Source organism: Leuciscus leuciscus (genome assembly GCF_965113295.1).
Source record: "Leuciscus leuciscus genome assembly, chromosome: 5".
NCBI classification, from domain to species: Eukaryota; Metazoa; Chordata; class Actinopteri; order Cypriniformes; family Leuciscidae; genus Leuciscus; species Leuciscus leuciscus.
The window spans coordinates 11,469,900-11,490,055 of record NC_138729.1 but is presented as its reverse complement, the minus strand read 5'-3'; the positions used below and the strand labels follow the sequence as shown (position 1 = coordinate 11,490,055).

At 45.5% G+C, this 20,156-nt stretch overlaps 2 protein-coding genes across 4 annotated transcripts in view; one reads left to right on the top strand and one right to left on the bottom strand.

Annotated features, from left to right (window-relative positions):
• fer (fer (fps/fes related) tyrosine kinase) overlaps positions 1-3,281 on the bottom strand; it is a 40,526-nt gene extending 37,245 nt beyond the window's left edge. Inside the window, exons 1-2 of one of the 3 annotated variants that reach the window (XM_082171411.1) lie at positions 2,876-3,281; positions 2,675-2,756 (exon numbers count right to left, since the gene is read on the bottom strand). The gene's annotated coding sequence lies outside the window, so the exon portion shown is untranslated. The remainder of the gene's footprint in view (positions 1-2,674; positions 2,757-2,875) is intronic. The other 2 variants (XM_082171409.1, XM_082171407.1) reach the window with 2 other exon arrangements.
• A 13,819-nt stretch (positions 3,282-17,100) lies between these two features.
• Positions 17,101-20,030, top strand: atp6v1g1 (ATPase H+ transporting V1 subunit G1). The gene is made up of 3 exons (XM_082169821.1): positions 17,101-17,293; positions 18,017-18,117; positions 19,214-20,030. Exons 1-3 carry the CDS (start codon positions 17,212-17,214, stop codon positions 19,385-19,387), a joined length of 357 nt encoding a protein of 118 aa, XP_082025947.1. The 5' UTR covers positions 17,101-17,211; the 3' UTR covers positions 19,388-20,030.
• The last annotated feature ends 126 nt before the right edge of the window (positions 20,031-20,156 follow it).

Below are 20,156 nucleotides of genomic sequence, written 5' to 3'. Positions count from 1 at the left end.
TGGCTGTCTGCTATGGATACTCTTGAACAGAGTCAAATACTGCCTTGCTTTAGTAGGAAATACCTCTTAGCAAACTTTGAAGTTTGTTCCCGGGTGCAAGAATTCAAAGAGTAAACGTTTAGCGGGAGAGAGGATCCAGCGCGTTTGTAGGCAGTGGCTAAAAGCTACAAAGAAACGTAAATATTGAGAATGGCACGACTGAAAATCTGAAAAAAAACCTTGTGTTTGTAGCCAACATTTAAAATTGGATGACTACGAACACAGTGTTCTAGGTTAAATGGAGGGGGAAAACTGAAAAAACTGCCGTTCCGTCCGCTCCTCCCGAAGCAAAACACCATAGCGTGCAGCGGTGCAGGAATGAAAGATGTTGCCATAGTGTTCCATTTTTAACATAATGCTGTTTAAAGAGTGAACAACGTACAATACGGTTTTCAGTGATAAACCTACCTTTACAATAACTCTATAAGACATTTTGGTCCGAACTAGTGGTCGACCAATATATATCGCCCAGTATTTGGAATTTTTTTATTATCGGTGTTACTATTAGTTTACTGTCTTTGTTTAGGCTAACAGTTCAGAAAAATTTTGAATAAAGAAAGCAAATTGTAAATGAAAAGTATTACAGCACTTGCATTCTATTATTAATAATAGAGAAGCCACCGCTATAATACTTTCTCATATTCATCCATGTGAATTGGATTCGGACAGGAGATTTCTGCTGTCACTGGACAAACATGAGCAACAATCTTTAAATTCTTGATTTTAAACGATGCTGCTCTATAGCCAGTTGGCCACTGTCATATTCATGTCATATTCCCTGTGTAGGCTACCTGTTCTTTATTTGAGAAAAAATGATTTCCAGTGGACAGATTTACAAGATTTACTTCCTTTTTGTCCATGCTTTTTACAATTTCTTTATTTGAGAAAAATACTATAGTACTACAGAATCAAGAAGATGCTCCTTAAAGTATAAATCTTTTATTTCACAGGTTTCAATTTTTCTTCATATTGATTCATTCACAAATGATGCATTTCTAATTTAGTAACTATTATTTAAAATAAATATAAATGACTCTGCAGCATGTGCTATTTCCTATCTTTAAAATAAAAAATAAAAAAATAAATAGTGTAATATTATATATAACAGCTTTATATCCCTGCTCTCTAATATATCGTCATTGGCAATCAAAAAAATTAAAGTCTATTGGTTGACCATTGTGCGTTATGCCTATACACGCAATGTGAAATATTTAGCAATGTGAAACCTGCAAAGGTAGAAGGAGGGGGTTCGACCAAGCAATCAAACCAAGTCTGATACTAGCTTAATAAAACCAATAATGAAATCAATACCAAAAACACAGCAATTCCAATTTCATTGACAGCTCAAAAGCAAAAGCCAGGTCCATCTGTGAAAACACATCATAGAGCTGTAAAATAACCACTGTGCTGTATAATCCTCTCTCACCCATAACACAATTAGGCTGGTTAATGCACATCAGTGGGAGTTTAGCTCAACAAGGATTTGCTGTGTGCAACAGAACAGCTCTGTGGGGGCACAACTGCTTGAATAGCACTTCTGAGCAAACTAGCAGAGGAATGTGATGTGAGTCCTTTATTTGAGCGTCTGAAGAACAGGACACCAAACATAACATGTAAACAAAGTCAGCTTCTTCTCGTGACCGCGATTGCTTTATGTTAACAATAACATAATGGCGATCAAAGACACATACAAGTGTGTACTTCAATTGCAATTCAGGTTAAATGTGCTTTGGATGTTTCTTACCACATGTTTTAATAATTGCTGCCATCTCATCCCAGTGGTTGTGACAGTTCTCCCACAGGAAATGAGTAGCCTGTTGCTCAAAATCCAAAACACTGTTCAAATCCAAAACATTAGCATAGACTCCCAGTTATTAATGGCAGAAATGAACTAAAACATAGTGAGAATAAGCAAAAGGACTGTGAGTTCATTTTCATTCTAGGCATATAGTGCCCACAAAATATATTTGCACACTTGGTTTGTGTCATACATAACTGGATGAATTGCATACTGCATATTATGTATTGTATTATAACAAATATCAAACCAAGTGGAATTTATTTTAAATAAGGCCAGCACAAGCACACTTTTTTGTTGGACTTTAAATTATGAATGATGGACATGAACGTTTGACAACCAGAAGATGGTTGAATAACATTTGTATTTATATACACAAAACACTGAATACAAAATTCAGCACTACTATACATCAGATCTGATGCCATAACTGTACCATGGTACAACAACAGTAATGTTTAGTAAGGGTAATTCAAATAGTTTATGATAATTAAATAAAAGAGGAAATTCAAAGGATTTTTCCCAATCATTGTTCAATGGGATGACCAATTTCCTTATGCACAAAGCCCTTCTCAACATTCCTCCACAATGCAGATGTGACACAATCTGACAGAATAACATTAGATACTAAGAATATGCGATTGTTTGAACTGGTCAATGTGAATAAACCGCAGTTTATCTGGTCCCTTATCGTACCGCTGTTGTCAAAAGTTTAAGAAGAGTGACGGGCGACTCTTTCTTTGATTTCAGATATAACACAAATTCACACATCCATAACCACCACAAATAACATTTACTGACAGTTGACAAACTGCAGAACACATTTTATAGGCTTACTGAACATGTTCATTGGCTTTCCTGTGCTGGTGGGACGTTAGCCGCTGCTAGCGCTGCACTGCTAATGCTGCCTGGCCTTTTCCTTTGGAAAAACAGCAAAGGAATTGAATACAAACGCGCATAACCGAGACTCGCGGCACACTAAACGCCATTTACGTGAGAAAAAAATTGCGTATGAGATAGAATAGTTCATTGGCTTACTGTAATGGTGTATTGTGGTATTTGTCCTTGTTTCCTGATTCCTCGGTATTCCTCTTTTCTTTGACTGGGGTTGGAGGAGTTGAGTTGGGATTCGGGAGGGGTTTCCGCTCACTCCAGTGCTACCACAGGCTTATGACGTTTACCGCACGACCCTCCGAGCCCTGCAACAATGTGTATGTGTCTGTGCGTGTGTGTGGTCAAGAATGAGTATTACTGCATTTACTATATATTTCAAAGTAGAAGACAGACAGGTGTTCATTTTGGTCATTGACACGAGGGATGTGGAGGAGTAGGCGGCTGCTGCAGAACGGCTCTTATCGAGATACACAACTGCTGAAGTGATTGAATATCCTAGTTTTATACACTTTCGAAACACTTAACTTTAAGAGAGAACCAGTCACTCCCTCATACTCAGTGTGTTGAGATTAAATGGATGCTCAGCAGATGTCTGTCTGTCTGGGACACCAAATATCCGTAGTCTGTTTTCAGAGTAATTATAAAAATGTCCATTAGACAGTGCTATTTTGCCCAGATGAACACATTCGTGGACTTGACTTTTTACCCTTACGAAAATTGACCGTGGTTTTACAACAAGTTAAACAATGGTTATTGTGGTTAAACTAGTAGCCACAATTATAGCAATGGTATTTGTAGAACTGTGGTTATACAAATGGTAATAAATCCGCCAAAAAACATGGTTCCCTTTTGATTTTGGTCACTGCGACATTGTGCCGGAATCTGACGCTTTGGGGAAACATCTTTCAAAAAGAAATACAGAAACCTCATTGAATAACGCTGTTGTTCTACAACAGCCAATGGCATCAAGCGCGCGAAATAGGGACAGGCAGCACTGAGTGACATTGCCTCAGAATCTTACTCTTTCAAGAGAATGCATACAGGAAGCCTCTTTCAATGTTTAGTCAGCCCCTACAGTAGACGACGCTTCTGCACCTATCCTCTTCAGCATTCCGGTGAGTTCTTCGAGAACTTCCTAGATAACATTATAAGCAAGTCTAGCAGCGCATGTGTGGGTCCCATGATCTCCCATCGAGCTCCCATTGGGGCATGACACTTTCGTCTTCACGATATAGACAGCGCCCTGTCTCATAGTGCCGTTCTATCTTGTACAGAGCCTAAATAGCTCCAATAGCTTACTTACATTACATAATCAGCCCTCCGCCCTAGCAGTGAGCTGTCATAAACAAAGTAGCCCCGAAATTATGGCTTATAAACACCTGCTAAGGCCTGGGACACACTAGACGATTTTCAAATCTTAACAGATTTTAAAACGTTTGTGAGACCGCAGTTCTCAAGGGTAGGGCAGTTTGAACCGATTTTCAGCATTATAATCCTCTGAATGCACACTCTAAAAGAGTCGTTCGGACAGCGAGACCACACACCTGTCAATTGTAGTAACATTTCCACAGTGAGACGAGATCTCACGGAGACTCGCGAGATCAAACGTGACTTGAGAAGAAAAACAAATGGAGGACGATCAACATCATCATCTGGTTCTCCTGGTGTGAGTTTTGTTTTAAGGGAAGGAAAACAAAGGATAAAAAATAATATGAGTGATCTTCTTTCTTAATACTCCACTTTCGTGGCATGTTTGTGCCTGCCAAGTTTCAGCTATAGAAGCACGCAACATTTGGTTGGTGAAGCTTGCCTGCTCTTATTGGCTATCGTGGGTATCACGTCAGAGGCAGCTTGATCAAGAGTCGGAAATATCAAACATGTTTGATATTTACGATTTGGGATCGTGCGGGATTCTACGCAATCAGGAGCAGTAAAATAATCGTAATGACACCACACAATTGAGGATTGTTTGGACAAAAAGTAAGTTGCGAGAAGCCTCGAATCGGGCCACATGAGATCGTTGGGGGTTGCAAATTGGGCCCAAAATCATGCTTAAAATCTTTGTGGCCAGCCTAAGCCACTGTTTTCAGTAAAGATGTGCAGTGCTGTCTATACTAACCACCACAAACTCTGGCGCTCCCGCCACTCACTGAATTCCAATGATACATGCACCAGCGGTGCTGCTGTTTTCATTAGGACATGTAGTGTTGCTTACACTAACTTCTACATACATCTGTGCTGCCAGCGTTCATAGCCTTTTCATGACACAGCAACGGCTGTTGATGCTGTTCTCTTGGGGGAGTGTAGTGCTACTTGTGCTTTTTGCTATTACCAGCATTGCCACCGTTCATAGCGTTTTCATGATACACCACAGCTGTATTGCTGCTTCCATAAGGGAGTGTACTGCTGCTTTCGTTAAAGCCAACTGTAAAATCCATACATCTGTTCAGACTGTCTCACGTTTCCCTGCATGTTGGGCATCGGAGCCGATTGTCTTTTGCCATGACTATGCCTTTCCAATTAAGAAATGCAATAAAGTCAAAACACAGTGTGCCACTCGCTTACATAGTAAAGCAGCACCTCGTTTCAAGCAGTAGACTGCTCTGTACTGAGCAAAAGTTGCTTCAGCTTCTGTCCAGACACTGCCAGTTCATGGCAGGCTCTACCGGGCATCTTAGACTATGTAAAAATTACAGTGATAAGTGGATGTGCGCTACAGTTTATTCGCAGACCTCCTCATTCCAACAGTGTTATGTCTGTTGTATCAGCTCAAAGCACCCCATGAGCAGAATTTCACACTTCTCACGAAATGGAAGATAAAGGTAGTCCCTCTCTAGGATCTGTGCTTCTAAGTGTTCGACCAGGTCCGGTACCTAGCAATACCATGACGAGGGCGACTCAACAAGGTCCACTTGCAATGACTGTGTGTGTGTGTGTGTGTGTGTGTGTGTGTGTGTGTGTCTGTCTCAGAGAAGCTGGTGAGTCAGCTGTCTTACTGTACACTGCATAATCAGAAAGCCTCCCATCATAGGCACTTCCTGAGTTTTGCCTTCGAACTGACAAAGTATATTAATTTGCCGTTCTGTCCTTCAGCGTGTCACACACATCCACAAAGTGTGTTAATACATCACAACCTCTGCAGAGCGCAAAACAGGGTTTTACAGTCGTTATTTTCTGTTTCCTAAGAAGGATGGCGGACTCCGCCCCATTCTAGACCTAAGGCGGCTAAACCGCGCTTTATCAAAACGTTCATTCAAAATAATCACACTGAAACAGATCCTTTGGCATTTTCGCCCTGGGGACTGTTTTGAAAGATGTATATTAAAGCTACACTGTGTGATATTTTCCCCCATCTAGCGGTGAAATTGTATATGACTACCCAGTGAATATTAGTTTCTGTTCTTTTCAATTTCGAGGGCGTTTTAAGTCCTACGGTGGCCGTATTATTCCAAGATTAAGATGGCTTCCAGTTCGACTTCGTCCAATTGCGCCTTTAAAACTATCACCTGTGATCCGTCACAGTTACAAGGTAAACAATACTTTTTCACCATTGACGTGAGGAAAAGTAATGCAAATTATACTAGAGGTCGTTCTGGCGTTATGCACAACCATGCTATGTTTAGACAAGCAACTATAAAACTTCGAATTTACACAAATAGGCTGAATTACCTGTCGAGAAGAAAGCAGGCAACTTCGGCGTCTGTTTTAAAATCTTTGCTCCTCATGAGCTCTTTCCATCTGGGAAAAGTTACTCCAGTTTTGACTTTGGTCTTGCTGATTTGCCTGTCGCGTTGACGTTTTAATTCTCTCTTTCGCTTCCTTGGCGACTCTGCTACATGTCCTCGAAAATAGGCGTGATCCTCCATCAGCAATCTTTCAAATCTGCCGGCAGTCGCGAGTAATCTCCCCCTCGCATTCGTCTCTGTGTCACTGAGTGTAAAGCGCGAAAGGCGAAGCTTGAATTTACAGGTATGTCCCTCTTTGGCTAATGTAGTTTCAAGATGGAGGGGCAACATGGCGACCGGCATTCGAACCCCTCACCCGTATGTACTTTCAATGGCAGATTATAAACTTACGAGAATACTTTTATTACTTGAAAGAAGTAAATATACATTAATGAGCACATATATTTTTGAAAGAACTAAGTGTTCTCTTACGAGAGGTTCTCTCGTATTGCGTAAGCTAGCTTACGCTGCGGGAAAGTCTCCTTTCTCGAGATACTGAAGCCAAAAATTATCCTTAATTTTTTTAAACTTTGTCAACGCAGTGCGGCAGCCTGCAGACCTAGGGCAAGCGAATCGCGTGCCCATTGGCTGCTCTGCGGCAACTGCAGCAGCCTATGGCTGAGCCTTGCGCGTGACGTCACGTCCAATGAGCGCGCTTGGCGCGCTTAATGCGTCACAGCCCGTCATTAGGGGTGTGGCTTAGCGTACATAAGCAAGGAACAGAGGCTGCTTCACTGATTTCTGTCTCTTCAGCGAAGCTCTTCGCATCGCTGATCTTCGAGGAAGCCGCCGTCGAATCAAGCGACCAGCACGCCGAGGATTTCAGCCTGAGGACGCCGGCCGCTCGCCGCCTTCAGCCTTCCCTGCCTGCTGCGCCATCCGGCATATATATCCTTTCATTGCTCTGTGTTGTGTGTTTGTGTGTCCGCCGCGACACACCTGCATCTAAAAGAGCGCGAGGCGTTGTTGCAAATGCATGCTCATCCTGTGGCTCGTGCAGAGCCGCGCTCAGCGACGGAGACTGCCACGTGTTGTGCACTCTCTGCCTGGGCTTCGACCACGCAGCCCGCGCTCTCTCCGAGGGCAGCTGCGATCAGTGTGAGGAGTTACCGATTTCGACCCTACGGGCTCGACTCGCTAAGTTCGAGGAACCTCCACCTTCTCCGGCCACTTCTTCTGGGCCACGTAAGAAGAAACGTCGCTCCCAAAGGCCGCCGGAACTGGACGCTACAGCTGAGCGCTCGCCGGAACCTCTCCCGCGAGCCTCGCTCTCTCCTTCCCCCCCACCCTTCACCGACGCGCAGCTGCCGGCCTCTGCCCGCACTGCCGTCGTCCTGGGGGATGATGCAGATGATGCCGCTGACAGCTGCTCTCTGCTCGCGTCTGACAGCGAGGACTGGTCGGGCTCTCACCGCTCCGCCCCCTCGACTTTGGAGTCTACCAGATCACGTGCCAGTGTTGACGCGGAGCTTCTCCGCCTCCTCACTCAAGCGGTCGAGAGAATGGGACTGGATTGGTCCCCACCTAAGGAGCCGGAGCCCAATCGCCTTGACGGGTGCTTTCTACCTAGCCGCCGCCCTGCGCCTGCCTCTAGGTCAGCACCCTTCCTGCCTGAGCTCCACACCGAGCTCTCTAAATCCTGGAACGCTCCGTTCTCCACCAGACTCCGCTCGCCAGTCTCCTCGGCTCTCTCCCAGGTGGACAGAGCCGCCGAGAACGGCTATAACGCTATCCCCGCCGTTGAGGAAGCTGTGGCAACGCACCTTTGCCCGCCGTCTGCTAGATGGCGCTCAAAGTCTGCCCTGCCGTCTAAAGCCTGCAGGACCACCTCAGCTCTCGCCGGCCGCGCTTTCGCCGCCTCCGGCCAGGCTGCTTCCGCCCTGCACTCAATGGCCGTCCTTCAGATCCTTCAAGCCGACCTCCTCCGTGAGCTGGATGAGAAGGGCTCGGGTCCGTCCGCCTTAACTGATCTGCGCAGCGCTACGGATCTTGCGCTACGCGCCACCAAGACCGCTGCTCAAGCCATCGGCAGATCCATGGCCGCGCTCACCGTCATCGACAGACACCTCTGGCTGACTCTCGCTGACATGAGTGACTCTGAGCGCGCTGTTTTCCTGAACGCACCACTTTCGCCCACCGGCCTCTTTGGCCCTGCGGTCAGCGGAATTGTGGATCGGTTCTCAGAAGTACAGAAGGCGTCACAGGCGATGAACCTCTTCCTGCCCCGCCGTTCGAGCCCAGCCACAGGCCGCCCTCAAACTCAGCCTCCTGTGCGCAGCTCTAACCAGCGCTCTTCCAGGCCTCCCAGCGCTTCGCAGCGACGCCAGGGCAGTCGCCCCAGGTCACGCTCGACCAGCCGTCACAGACCGCCGCCCCCACGGGGCCCGCGGCCCAAGATCGCGTTGAAGCCTGAGCCCGCGAAGTCCTCCTAGCATCCGCAAGGAGGAAAAGATGGTTGGGTCCCGCTACGGCCGGACCGCCATCGAAACGCACAGCTCTGTCAGTCCCCTATGTTCAGGCTACTGCAGCAGCACACACCGCAGCCAACGAGCCAGTAATGACACTCGCTCGCCTGCACACAAACGCCGTTTTCACGGCGACTCAGATAAATCTCAAAAAGAGTATAAGTGCTTTAAGTGTAGAAAATGTGCCCACACCCACGTGTTCACTGCTTCACACATGTACAATCCCCATGGTAACGCGCCCAGAGCGCTCTCTCATAAAGCGGCCTCACACCGCTCGAGTACTAAATGTAGGAAATGTGCCCACACTTCCGTGCCCACACCTACTCGCTGCTCGCTCTGTCACTCAGTTACCTCAAGTTGCTACGGCTCAAGCCGCAGGGATATTAAGTGTAGGAAAAGTGCCCACTCCCGTGTGCTCACTGCCTCACACAGACCAGGTTCCCATGGCAACGCGTCCAGAGCGCTATCTCTTAAAGCGGAAACTTTCCGCTCGAGCATCAAGTGCAGAAAATGTGCCCACAGCATTGTGCTCACACCTGCCCACTACCCGCTCTGCCAGACAGGTTGCAAACCTCATAAAGCTCCCAAACACTGGCCGTGTCATAAGTGCAAATCCCGCGCCAGCTCACGAGCACGCGCACCCACTTTCAGACACCATTATCCCCACGCCGCTCTCGCGCCTGGGTCATTTGGCAGCAGCTCACGCTCCATCGTCCGAGATCGAGCTTCTAAAATCTGCACAGTCGGCCAGCCCTGTTCTTCTGCCCTCGTGTCCGAGCATCGGCGGCGCGCGCGCCGCTCCATCCTCTCTGGTACAGGTTCCCCATCCCGCGCAACGCGGCGATCTGAACCCAGAGACCATTCGACCCCTAGCTATGCATGCAAAAGCATGGGAAGCTATTCAGGGCGCGTCAGAATGGGTGCTCAACACCATAAGACACGGCTATTCGCTCCAATTTGCTCGTCGCCCTCCGCGCTTTCTAGCGCAGACGGAAACGAAAGTGAGTTTGGAAACAGCGCATCTGCTTCAAGCAGAAATAGCAAAGCTGCTGCGAAAAGGGGCCATAGAACAAGTTCATCCTTCCTCGAGCGAGTCAGGCTTTTACAGCCGTTACTTCCTCGTTCCCAAGAAGGACGGAGCATTAAGACCTATTTTAGATCTGAGACATCTGAACAAGGCTCTCATGAGACGGCCGTTCAGGATGATTACAACCAGACAGATCCTTGCGCAAGTTCGCCCAGGAGACTGGTTTATCTCTCTCGATCTGAAAGACGCGTATTTCCAGATCCAAATAACTCCCCGTCACAGGCCATTCTTGAGATTCGCCTTCGACGGTCGAGCTTATCAATACACAGTCCTGCCGTTCGGCCTGTCTTTAGCACCCCGTACATTTACGAAATGCATGGACACGGCTCTCGCTCCCCTGAGGAGTCAGGGAATGCGAATTCTGAACTATCTGGACGATTGGCTCGTTCTAGCGCAGTCAGAGACAGAACTTGTGTCTCACAGAACAGTGCTACTCGACCACCTGGAGGGTCTGGGTCTAGCGGTCAACTGGACCAAGAGCTCGCTCTCGCCCCGGCAGTCAATTTCCTTTCTCGGAATAGAACTGGACTCGGTGGCAATGACGGCCAGATTGTCGGAGCAGCGCACGCGCCGCATTCAGCGCCTCGCTGCATCCTTCAAAGAAGGCAACCAGGTTCCCCTGAAAGCATTTCAGCGCATTCTGGGGCATATGGCCTCAGCTGCAGCAGTGCTTCAGCTGGGTTTACTGCGCATGCGCCCGCTTCAACGCTGGCTGAAAGCGCGCGTATCCCATCGAGCCTGGGCGACCGGCGGCTCGCTAATCAGAGTGACTCAGGTCTGTGTCTCAGCCCTGCAGCCCTGGCTAGCAGCCGAATGGTATCACACTGGAGTGACTATGGGAGTGGTTTCACACCGGAAAGTTGTCTCAACAGACGCGTCCAACCTAGGTTGGGGAGCGCTCTTCGAAGGCAGACCGGTCTATGGCCACTGGTCAGACCAGGAGAATCTCCTACACATAAACTGTCTAGAGATGCTTGCGGTCGAGAAAGCGCTCATGCACTTCCTCCCATTCCTCCATGGTCACCATGTTCTAGTCCGCACGGACAACACTTCAGTAGTGGCCTATGTGAACCGCCAGGGCGGTGTCAGATCAAAGCAACTCTGCGCCCTGACGGAACGCCTCCTCGTATGGGCTCAGCACTCTCTGCGCTCTCTGAGAGCATCGCATGTGCCTGGCCATCTGAACGAGGGCCCCGACAGACTGTCCAGGGACAACGTTCCCCCTGGGGAGTGGTCTCTACACCCCCAAACAGTCCAGTCGCTGTGGCGCCGCTTTGGCAGAGCGAAAGTCGACTTCTTTGCGTCAGAAGACAACGCACACTGCCCAGTGTTCTTTTCAAAGAGCGAGGACGCGCTGGCCCAGACATGGCCCAGCGGCCCGCTATATGCGTTTCCACCGGTCTCTCTGCTGCCTCAGGTCATCGAGAGAGTCAGGAAAGCGCGCCACACAGTGCTCCTCATAGCCCCGTTCTGGGAGAACCAAGCTTGGTTCCCGGAACTCATACAATTGGCAGACTCAGCCCCCTGGCCGATTCCGGTGCGGAGAGACCTTCTCTCTCAAGCCCACGGCTCGATTTGGCATCCCCACCCAGAGCACTGGTCTCTGCATGCGTGGAGCCTCAACAATTACATGCTGATCTACCAGAAGGGGTGATGAACACGATCATACAAGCTAGAGCCCCCTCCACGAGGCGGCTCTACACGTCTAAATGGTCGGTGTTTAACAAATGGTGCACTACCAGAGGGCTTAATCCACGGACATGTGGGGTCTCGCACGTTTTGTGCTTCCTTCAAGAGTTACTGGACGCGGGTAGGTCCCCCTCCACGCTCAAAGTCTATGTCGCGGCCATTTCAGCGCTCTCTGTCTCAGAGCCGGGCCGCGCATTAGGAAGGAACGAGTTTGTCATCCGCTTCCTTAGAGGAGCGAGGAGGATGAACCCCCCGCGACCCCCTTCGGTTCCTATGTGGGATCTTTCACTGGTCTTAGACGCACTGAAAGCACATCCCTTTGAACCCTTAGAAACTGTGGATATGAAATACCTCACGCTCAAAAACGTTTTTCTGATAGCTCTGTCTTCAGTAAAACGTGTGGGAGACCTTCACGCGTTATCCACTAACGCTGCGTGCCTCGAGTTCGGACCCGATAACTCTAAAGTTATTCTCAGACCGAGGCATGGGTACGTCCCCAAAATTCTGGGCACTCCCTTCAGAGCGCAGGTCATTTCCCTTTCAGCCCTGCCAAATGCTGGCTGCGAGGCAGATAGTGATCTCCTCTGCCCAGTTAGAGCGCTAAAAAGCTATATTTCACGCTCCGCCGCCTTCAGGCGTTCAGAGCAGCTCTTTGTTTCGTTTGGTGGGCGCACCAAGGGTCTCGCCGCCTCGAAACACACCCTGTCCAGATGGATAGTTGATGCTATCGCAGCTGCTTACGCATCAAAAAACCTGCAGTGCCCTTTGGGCATTCGGGCACACTCCACCAGAGGCATGGCCTCATCGTGGGCGTGGTCCAGTGGGATTCCCATTCATGACATTTGTGCGGCGGCAGGCTGGGCCTCCCCCTCCACATTTGTTAGGTTTTACAACCTGGAAGTCCCCGCTTTGCAGGCCAAAGTGCTATCAGTCTAAGTCTCGCGTAAGCCAGCCCACTGTCTGTGCGCGGGCTATGTTGCGGATTTAGCTCTACTGGTTGAGCTACACTATGTGGGAAGTGTTAGTTGGACCGGCTGTGCCGCTCCCTGCCCCATATTATGTGCTTGTGTACTGTGGTATCTTGGCCGCCCAGCTCCGCTTCGCGTTCCCTGGGCCCCCCCCCCCATGGGATTCATTCAGGATGCTGGGCGCGCGCACGGCGTTGACAAGGGTGTTCCCGCAGCGTAAGCTAGCTTACGCAATACGAGAGAACCTCTCGTAAGAGAACGTACTCGGTTACTAACGTAACCTCTGTTCTCTCTAGAGAGGGAACGAGTATTGCGTAACCCGCCGTGCTCTCGCCACGAGCTCATTTCGCTTCATGCGACAGAAACCAGTGAAGCAGCCTCTGTTCCTTGCTTATATACGCTAAGCCACACCCCTAATGACGGGCTGTGACGCATTAAGCGCGCCAAGCGCGCTCATTGGACGTGACGTCACGCGCAAGGCTCAGCCATAGGCTGCTGCAGTTGCCGCAGAGCAGCCAATGGGCACGCGATTCGCTTGCTCTAGGTCTGCAGGCTGCCGCACTGCGTTGACAAAGTTTAAAAAAATTAAGGATAATTTTTGGCTTCAGTATCTCGAGAAAGGAGACTTTCCCGCAGCGTAAGCTAGCTTACGCAATACTCGTTCCCTCTCTAGAGAGAACAGAGGTTACGTTAGTAACCGAGTACGTTTTTTGCTAAGAATCAACAAAAAAAAATCAAAGGCATATCACGCACATTCACAAGATACATGAACGCTCTTTGATTCTCTTCCCTCTTTGATTGATTGTGTGTTCTGAACTACCTCGGCGATTGGTTGGTTATTGTTCATTCACAGAATGCGTTGAACAGCCACAAGCGTGTGATCATCAAGCAACTTCATTGCTTGGGTCTTATGGTAACATTCGCAAAAAAACACACAGTAAAACAATGTTTGAATTAGGGAAAACCCTCCATTTGAAATGCATCAAGGAATACTATGGGTGATAGCTGCAGCTGTGACAGTTAACAGACTGAAAGACTGTGTCCTTTTTCATGCTTGGCACACTGGTCTGCTGCGCATCCTGGTAAGCTGCAAATAGATGCAATGGCCCCTTGGTAAAGTGCAACTATGTAAGAACGAGGCGTAACAATGTGACAGGTGTGCAGACGCAAAAACTCTGATGACGCACACAGAGAAGGCATGGCACATAAACTGTCTAGAAATGAGAGCAGTTCAACTAGCTCTTGAGTGTTTTTATGCTCTGTTTCATCAGACTATGGTGGCATGCATAAATCATCAAGGAGGTATCAACTCGCATCCCCTGCTGAAGCTCACAACAAGTCTTCTGTTGTGGGCAGATCAACATATCCTGTCTATTCGAGCTATCCACGTCCCTGGCTGTTTGAACTGCGGGCTCGGACATGCTGTCGAGAGTAGGAGCAGTCCTAGGAGAATGGAGACTACACCCTCTGACATTGAAAATGGTTTGGAACATTTTCGGGCCAGCAGAAGTGGATCAGTTTGCGTTAACAGAGAACGCTCACTGTGATGTTCTTTTCTCTAACAGGTCGCCCCTCACTGAAGCACTTTATTGTGAAGCCCACTGTTGGCCAAAAACATGGCCGAAAACTTCACTTGCTGAACTACTGCTATGCCTGGAGCAGGAGCAGAAAAGCCTTGAGGCCGACACAAGTGGTTTCCTCTATCTGGCGAGCTTCACGCATTATCCCTGTGCGCAACAAAGGCTCACCTGCCCGGTGTGGGTCCTCGGGAATCTTTTGCTGAGTTCGTTGAGTGGGTGCTGGTGTGCAACGATTCCCCATGGCTCCTCCCGCGTTCGACTCCGCCCTGGGGCCTCGTCCTGGCTGGTCTCTGGAGCAACATCTGGCTCCTCCTGCTCCTGGCTCCTCACTGGCTCCTCCCACCATCCCCTCCCTCATGGACTGTCATTTTTGCACTGGACTCTTTTTCTTTTTCCTTTGCTCTATGCCCTCTGGAGCAGATACGCAGAGCTTCTATTTTTGCCGGATGCCGCAGCCGTTCCACAGCAATTTAGCACAGGGCAGATTGTGCGGGACAGGTTATATTGCGTGATCATACGTGAATCTCGTGGGTCCTCGTGACTTCAGCTGTCAGTCATGGCCGCAGCCATTCCGCATCAAATCCGGACCTGGTGAGTATTGAAGGACGGCGGAGCACGGAGCCGACACGCAGTGGAGCCGATCCGCAGCCGTTCCGCAGTTGGTGGAAATCCGGGGTCAGTTGGAATGCTTACTGCACGAGGACACGAGGACACGTTTTCCTCAGTCTGGTTAATTTGTCATTCAGTTCACCTGTCACCTATTAATCATCTCATTAGTTCCTTTTGTTTTCTCTGTGCATAAAAATCCTGAGTTCTCCCTTTTTCTCTGTTCATCCTAATTTATATTAGTGTTTGGTTGTGCTTTCCTGTATTCTCCTGCAATTTTTTATTATTAAAACCTGTTCCCTTGGATTCTTCTTCTTCGTGCACTTATTACAACCAACTCGTAACAGTAATATAAATACGCTTTAGAATCAATAGATAAAATAAAAAAATGACTACATGTGAGCATACATGTTCAAATCTCTGTATACCTATATATTATCAACTATATAAACTAACCTCATAACTTTCACTTGCACTGATATAGCAAGATATTTTCTTCTTGCTGTGTAAATTAATGTATATACTTCATATTTTTCAATCTCTTAACCTTCAAGGCATGTGATTGGCTATTTGCTAATGATGTAATGTCACACATTCATGTTCATGTGCTCTATGAACTCAGGGTCAAGGCCTGAGTTGATAGAGAAAGTTTATTATCAGTGGGTACTTCTCAATATCCCTCCTCGTTTCCTCGCTAATCCGTCCTCCATCCTATGACCCGGAAACCGATTGAGCTCAGCCATATTGAAGGACATCTCAATTCTCTAATTGCAGCGCGAGGAGGCGAGGAAAGAGGAGTGAGGAAGCTTCCAGAGGAGTTATGAGCGAGGATGCACAGGTGTATCCTATGCGAAAGTCTTTCTTGTCGAGAAACCTGACGCACGTATTCTCCTCCCCCTTCACATCTGTCATAATAATATAAATGTATGCGTTACCTTTGCAGTTTAAATAAATCATATATCACACATATATCAAAAGGGCATCTTGCTTTATCTTTTTTATTTATACATTTCTTAAATAACAAAACTTTAACAACATAAGGGCAGATCCTTTGAGTGCAGCTAATGAAGCAAGGAAGTGACACTCAAGTAATCAAGAATTTTCCAATATACAAATAAGCTTTCCTTCGATTCCTCCTTCTCAGTTTCTTTCCTTGCAACCTTCCCTCGCATCCTACAGTGGGTGGAGCTGAGACACGAGAAATGAGGATGCACAAATAAGAATTGAGAAGCACCCAGTGTCATGGTACCAACAAACCTGATTGGATTGGTTTGGTTTTGTCAATTCAAAACTAATCCCATAACCCTGAGTTTGTTCAACAACAATCATGGAACGAGCCCCAGGGAACATGAAGGTCAGATATACAAGAATACAGAAAACAAACTAACATAGCAAACACTTGGGATTACAGAGGTAACAAGACACAGGTGAGTGTCTTTGGGAGTATTGAAGGGGAACTAAAAGAACTACAAAGGACTACAAATCAGAAACAGGAAACTAAATCAAGCCTAAAAATCCAGACAAGAAACAAGTAACACATGGCATTTTTCATTTTAATTTTTGTTAAAGTTTTAGTAATAGTGTTGTGTGTTTTTTCCATTTTTCTTAAATATCTCTATATAGTTTTTATTACGTTTTAGTTTATTTAACTTGAGCTATTTAAGTAGGCCTACTTAAATTAAAAGGAATAGTTCACTAAAAAAATTTAATTCTATCATAATTTACTCACCCTCAACTTGTTTATGACATGCTAAAGCTCGCCCGCCTTTACATTATTGGTTACACAAGGTAGTTTGTGACGTAAGAAACAACAGCGATTTCAAACCACGTTTTTGATACTGTCTAGTTCACTGCAGTTACTAAAAAAAATACTCATGAATTTGCACATGGTTTGTCTTAAAGCATATTAAAAACACCACATAGATAAACAACATTACAAACTTCAAGTTAATAACAAGTAACTATATAAGGACTACAACTGTTTTCATTAGCCAGCCAAGTATGTAAACTCACATCATTAGGCTATAGCGAAAATGAAATAAAAAAATCCTAACAATTACAATAGGTTTTCAGCACTTCGTGCTTGAACCCCTAAATATGTTTTCATTAGGCTATTTAATAACAGTGAGTGCAATGTTTTATCAACATCCTGTGGACATCCTGTGCCCCCTAACGGTAACGGTAGCGTGAAATTATGAGATTATGACACGCTACCTACTAGTCTCGTGCAGTCACGTGATTGTCATCAGCGGTCCAGTGTGACGCTAGTCAGCTGACGTTCAGTCGACCTTCCACTGCAAGAGATACGGACATCCAAACATCTCCATCCGCAGTGTTTCAAATATTCTCCTTACTGAAGTATGGCGAGCCAGTCTCAGGGCATCCAGCAGCTGCTGCAGGCTGAGAAACGAGCCGCAGAAAAGGTCGCTGAAGCCCGTAAAAGTAAGTTGTCGTTTTGCTTGTCAACGCTACAGACAGGCGCTTAGCTAACATGCTAACTGCCCAGCAAATCATTAGCCTATAAAATAACATCGGGGTATATGAACGAATTAGCTGGATTGAAATAAAATGACATATCTCTTATTATTATATCATATTATTTACATTGTCGACCAAATGGAAATGTTTAACGTTAACTTACCGTTTTTTTCTTATTCTCTGTCGTGTGACAGACAGCTCGGTAGAAAAGCCTGTATAATGGATTTTACACCATTTGTTGACAAGTATTCATTATAGCTCATTCCATTTACACCGATGATGTTTGTAAAGGTGTAAAACACAAAGTAAATACGGCATCACCACATTTTAGTCTTTGAAATCAGATTTGAGATCATCACTCTGTTGAGGAATTTTGCACATTTTTGCTGTTATTCATGTTAGAGATTTCAGGATGGTTCTTTATTATAGTGAAGGAAATACTGACTGTAGGTGTACTAAATATCTTTACTGGAGAGTGACATTGACTCACAAGACATTCACTCAGTTCCTGTTTTTATATAGATTTTCTGCTGGTGACTCTTATTTCCCATATACAAGAGAGGAATTTCCCTGTTAGAGCAATATTTGACTGCATTATAATTTTCTCTCTCTCTGTGTAGTCTATACAGTTATGGCACTGATATGAATGTATTATTATGAGCATTGTGCATGTTTTTTTTTCAATAGGGAAGAATCGGCGTCTGAAGCAGGCCAAAGAGGAGGCGCAGGCCGAGATTGAGCAGTACCGTCTGCAAAGGGAGAAAGAGTTTAAGACAAAGGAGGCTGCGGTGAGAATTATACATTTTTTGATTCAAGGATCCATCTGTATTCTTATCAGTATTTCTGTATTTACCTTGGTGAAATCTTGTCAAAAGATATTTCAGTACTGTGCTTTGAGGAATGTTTCAAGTGTCTGGTTATTGCCAGTTATAATGTCTTGCTGTTATAATTTCAAAACTTCCACCATTTTATTAACGTCCATATAGTCCAATAGTTGGGTTCCGGGAGTAAAATCCCACTCGTTTTCTACATAAGGGAATAGATTTTTTTTAATGATAACTTTTAAACCTTTAAAGACAGACCTATGAGCTATGAGAATGTTAACATTCTGCATATGCTTCTGTTGAAGCCATCAGTACAAATTATTTTAAAATTATATTGTTTAACAGCGGAATTCCTGGTGAAAAACTCCCATCACCCAAAAAAACAGTCCTTTACCTTTGTCTATTTGTTAGATTTTCTCATTCAGAAATCCAAGTTTGTAATGTTGTGATTCATCTTGTTGACGATCCCTATGGGAAAACTGAACAGGAAAAAAACTTTTGGAAAAAAAAGGGGGCAGTCACTGTTGCGCTTTATTAGATTTATAGGAGAAAATCTGAAAGTCTTAATAAATTTTAAATGGAGCTTCTATTTTAAAATGTTAATTTTTAAATTGCATTATGGATCCCAGAAGTTACCAGCCTATCTTCTAAATGATTCATTTAAGGTAATTAACTGAAATGCCCCCTGAGATTTGAATTAATATTATAACCTTTAAATAAATAATACAATACTCACTTTTCTATACAAGTAAAATAAAGCAATGAGCTAATATGTGTTTTACTTGGCCACCTTACACCGGGTAAAAACAGTGTGATGCACACCTTTAAGTTATTGCTTTTACAACATTGTTCAATAAATAAGTACATTAAACAGTTAGAAAAATCTCACAAATCCTCTGCAGTTCCGTCATGGACCCCTAGGGGTCACATGTCTTCTTGAGAAACCCTTACAGACCCAAATACCACCATACTGTAATTGAAAGAAGCATACTTTTGCATTAGTATCAGTTCTGAATACAACTGTTGCATAAAGTTAATGTCCCATTGTATGGTCCTGCAGGCACTAGGGTCCCATGGAAATTCTGCTGTAGAGGTGGATAAGGAGACCATTGATAAGATGAAACACATCCAGGGCAGTTTTCAGCAGAACAAGGAGGCTGTGGTTGGCAACCTGCTGAAGATGGTGTGCGACATTAAGCCAGAGATCCACGCCAATTACCGCGTCGCTGGATAAACCACTCTGTCCAACCACCACATCCGTTACAATCTCTAAAGGCCCACACAGCACTGAGACAAAGACTGCTACTGGACATATCACATGTTACAATCATAATATTAACAATCGCTGGACTACACTGCTTAATGAAACACTTCTTCTCTGTTTTGCAACACATTTCCTGCGATTTAAAAAGATATTCATTGATACATATACCAATCAAGGGTCTTGTACTTTACACACACATTCCTGCAGTGTTTTTCATTTATTTATCTTTGATATAATCCAATGCAAGTCTTTGTCTCAGCTCTCTTGGTTAACTGTAGTATTGTCTGGTTTATCAGAGTGAGCTTCTTTCTTTGTGAATGATACCTTTAAATGTTTGTATGAGTGTCTGTATCTTGATGCTATGTTCTTAATTTATAAGTAATCAGATGTTATTGTTTTATCTAATTGATGTATACACAGTTTAAATTTTTTTCAACAGCTTTTTTTGTGACAAAGCTCATTGTCTCATACCATTATCTTAATGTAGTAATAGTAATTAAATTAGCTCCACAATTCCTCCCTGCGCTCTTGTTCTGTAAATGTAGGTGGCATTCCTCTATTTGAACCTGCTGTGAAAATGTAATAAATGTCTCCGTGTACAAATGGATCCACACTATGTTTTCCATGTGAATTTGTTCCACTTGTTTTTCTAGAAGAATGCGGATGGATCACATTTAGTGAATATTGCTCAGCTATGATCTACTCTGGATTTAAGTTAAGTTTTTAATAAATTCAGATG